At 36.2% G+C, this 2,824-nt stretch overlaps 1 protein-coding gene across 1 annotated transcript in view; it reads left to right on the forward strand.

The window, feature by feature from the left end:
* The window catches only part of LOC311295054 (NACHT, LRR and PYD domains-containing protein 12-like), a 60,745-nt gene extending 58,679 nt beyond the window's left edge, over window positions 1-2,066 (forward strand). The window contains exon 9 of the mRNA XM_084416238.1: window positions 1,664-2,066. Coding sequence (XP_084272364.1) covers window positions 1,664-1,868 — 205 coding nt within the window. The 3' untranslated portion in view covers window positions 1,869-2,066. The remainder of the gene's footprint in view (window positions 1-1,663) is intronic.
* The last annotated feature ends 758 nt before the right edge of the window (window positions 2,067-2,824 follow it).

Below are 2,824 nucleotides of genomic sequence, written 5' to 3' on the forward strand. Positions count from 1 at the left end.
TCTGGGACAAATAATCAAAGTCAAACTCACTTTATTTTAATGTGTAATTCTATATTTGAGTGATATTGTATATTAAGCACATGTACTATAGAGTTAGACTTTGACACTCGTAGCTCTGAGCGAGGATTTGGCAGAAACGTGTGGTTTTCCACATTTGAAGAGGCTGACAGGCTCTGTGAGAACATTCCTCACGCTGGGGTAAAAGTGTCACCCCTGGGGGGCAGGAGCGTCCCAAAGTGCCCCATTGACTTACTATGGCGAAGGTCGGCCCTGAAGCGCGTGTGTTTCTCCTACTATGGTGAATTGCACAGGGGTTTTGTATTGAACATAACTCTGGATCACAGTGTCATAGAGACAAGGGGGCGGGCTCATTTTACTCAGACGACCAATCAGTCTCTCAGGATCATTGTGAAGCTATCAAGCCACGCCCTAGCAACCATTTAGAGCACCATAGCAACAAGTTCCATTGAAAGAGATCAAAGGGATATCCGGATAGAAGTGTCATAGAAACATGAGGGTGGTCTCGTTTGACTCGGGGCAGCAAACAGCCAATCATGAATCACTTCAACACTTCCTAGCCCCGCCCTAGCAACCATTGTCGAACACCCTAGCAACCAACATCCAAAGAGGGATATCTTCCATTCTGAATGTCACAGAGGCGTGGGAGTTGGTTTATATCATTCACACTGACAAGCAGCCTTTGGAGTTTCATCATTGGCAGCTGCCAAGCCACTCCCTAGAAACCAAATAGAGTACCCTAGCAACCGTTTTGCAAGACCAATATCTCTGCATCAGAACATCGTATAGAGATGGTGGTTGGCTCTTTTGGCTCATGCTAGCAAAATATGACTTCCAATACAGTGAATACACTGAATAGCTACATGCTAACTGCAATTAGCTTAGGGTAAACATGATAAAAAAACTGTTCTAGCATCATGCTAGCAACATGCTAATTATGTTAGCATCTTGTTAAAACATCCTAGAAAATTGCTAATAACATGCTAATCATGCTAACATCATGCTAGTAACATGCTAATCATGCTGGCATCATGCTAACATCTTTTGCTAAAAACATATTAGCAACATGCTAAGCATGCTAGCATCATGTTAATCGTATTAGCAATATGTTAATCATGCTAACATGATTCTAACAACATGCTAATCATAGTAAATCATGCTAGATTGTGATAAATTCTGGTAAATAATGTTAGAAACATGGTAAATCACGGTAAATCATGCTATAATGTGATCATTCGTTGTAAATCATTTTAGAAACATGGTAAATCATACTAGAATGTGGTATATCATATATCATGGTATCACAACATTGTTAATTGTGTTAGCATGTGTCCAGGGCCGAGTTTTGCCACTGCAAGCACCACTCACATTTTCTTCAGGAAATGTACATTCGAGTTTATAGTTATTATTACAGTAAATACATGTAACGTGTAACAATGACACTGTACAATAAAGTGTAACCAAAAAACCTGTAAAAAAAAAATACATTTATCAAGTTTTTAGAAAAAAGTAATAACATATTGTCCTTAAACACCCATATATGTGAAACTACATCTGAATTATGTTAAACAAAATTGCAATTATAATTATCATTTTAAATTAGAATAATAAATAAATAAATGCTCATTATGTTTATTTTTTCCAGGTCAGTTTATGTTAAATTCGATCTGGAGAAACTCAACAAGCTGAACATGACAGAATCATCTGAGCAGAAAAGAGAAACTAAGAGCATCAACATTGTGCCGTCAGTCATTATTACATCAGGACTGAAACCACATGAACTACTGGAATCTCATCAAATGAATGGTTGTTGTTTTCAGTGCAAAGAGTTTCTCATTTCCCCAGATTAGTGTGTCAACATGCCCCATTACTAGATCAGTGTGTGTTGTTAATAATGCGCTGTTTTCCCCTGTGCAATAACAGTGAACATGAGAGTGATTTGTGTGGAGAAATGAAGCAGATGTTGACTGGAGTAAAGTGTGAGTTCTGCTCTCGGCCTCATATCTGGTGTCGTCAGACCTCAGGTGTGAATAAAGCTGAAATGAATGAAACACTCGGCTGATGTTTGTCTCTCTACTGGAGTCACACACACAGATCTAGTTTAGCAGAAGGAAAATCTAATGAGAAAGAGGACAATCACTGCTTTGACTAGTTGTCTGTGAAGAACTCAATATTCTTATTGCTCTTTGATGTCTGAATGTTAATATTAGTTTTGTTTGATTTGTTCTTTTAAATTACAAAAATAATAGTTGAACAGAAAATGATTGCTGTAAAGTTTTGACATTTGAAAGGCCGAAGCTGATGAAAGGTTAAACTGGTCAGGAAGGGTTTTTTTAATGGAACATTGTTATTATTATTTTTTATCTACAATGTGAATTAATGTTGTTTACAAGTAAAATTGTAAATATATGTGAGAAAGAGAGGAATCAAACTAGTATTTATAACTTTAATAGTGCAAAATATGAAAATCCAGATATTAACATTTTGTCTTGTGCAAAAGTAATACACTTGAAGCACATTCTGACATTTATTTCACTGAAATGAAAAGAGTGAATCAGTTTAAATCATCCATTAACATCTAATGATCAAAAACACAACGCTGACTAAACAGATTACAGTCCAATAAACAGACTTACAAAGAGTAACAATCAAGTCAGCCTTTATTTCAAAGTCACCTCATTTACAAATATTACATAGAACATTGTTCTGGTGATTTATCATTTCATAAACAGAAAACACAGCAGATTATCAGAGATCAGCATTAAATCTCTTTCATAAAGAAACTCAACATGTACAAAATGGAAAC

This window comes from Rutilus rutilus (assembly GCF_951802725.1).
Source record: "Rutilus rutilus genome assembly, chromosome: 1".
NCBI classification, from domain to species: Eukaryota; Metazoa; Chordata; class Actinopteri; order Cypriniformes; family Leuciscidae; genus Rutilus; species Rutilus rutilus.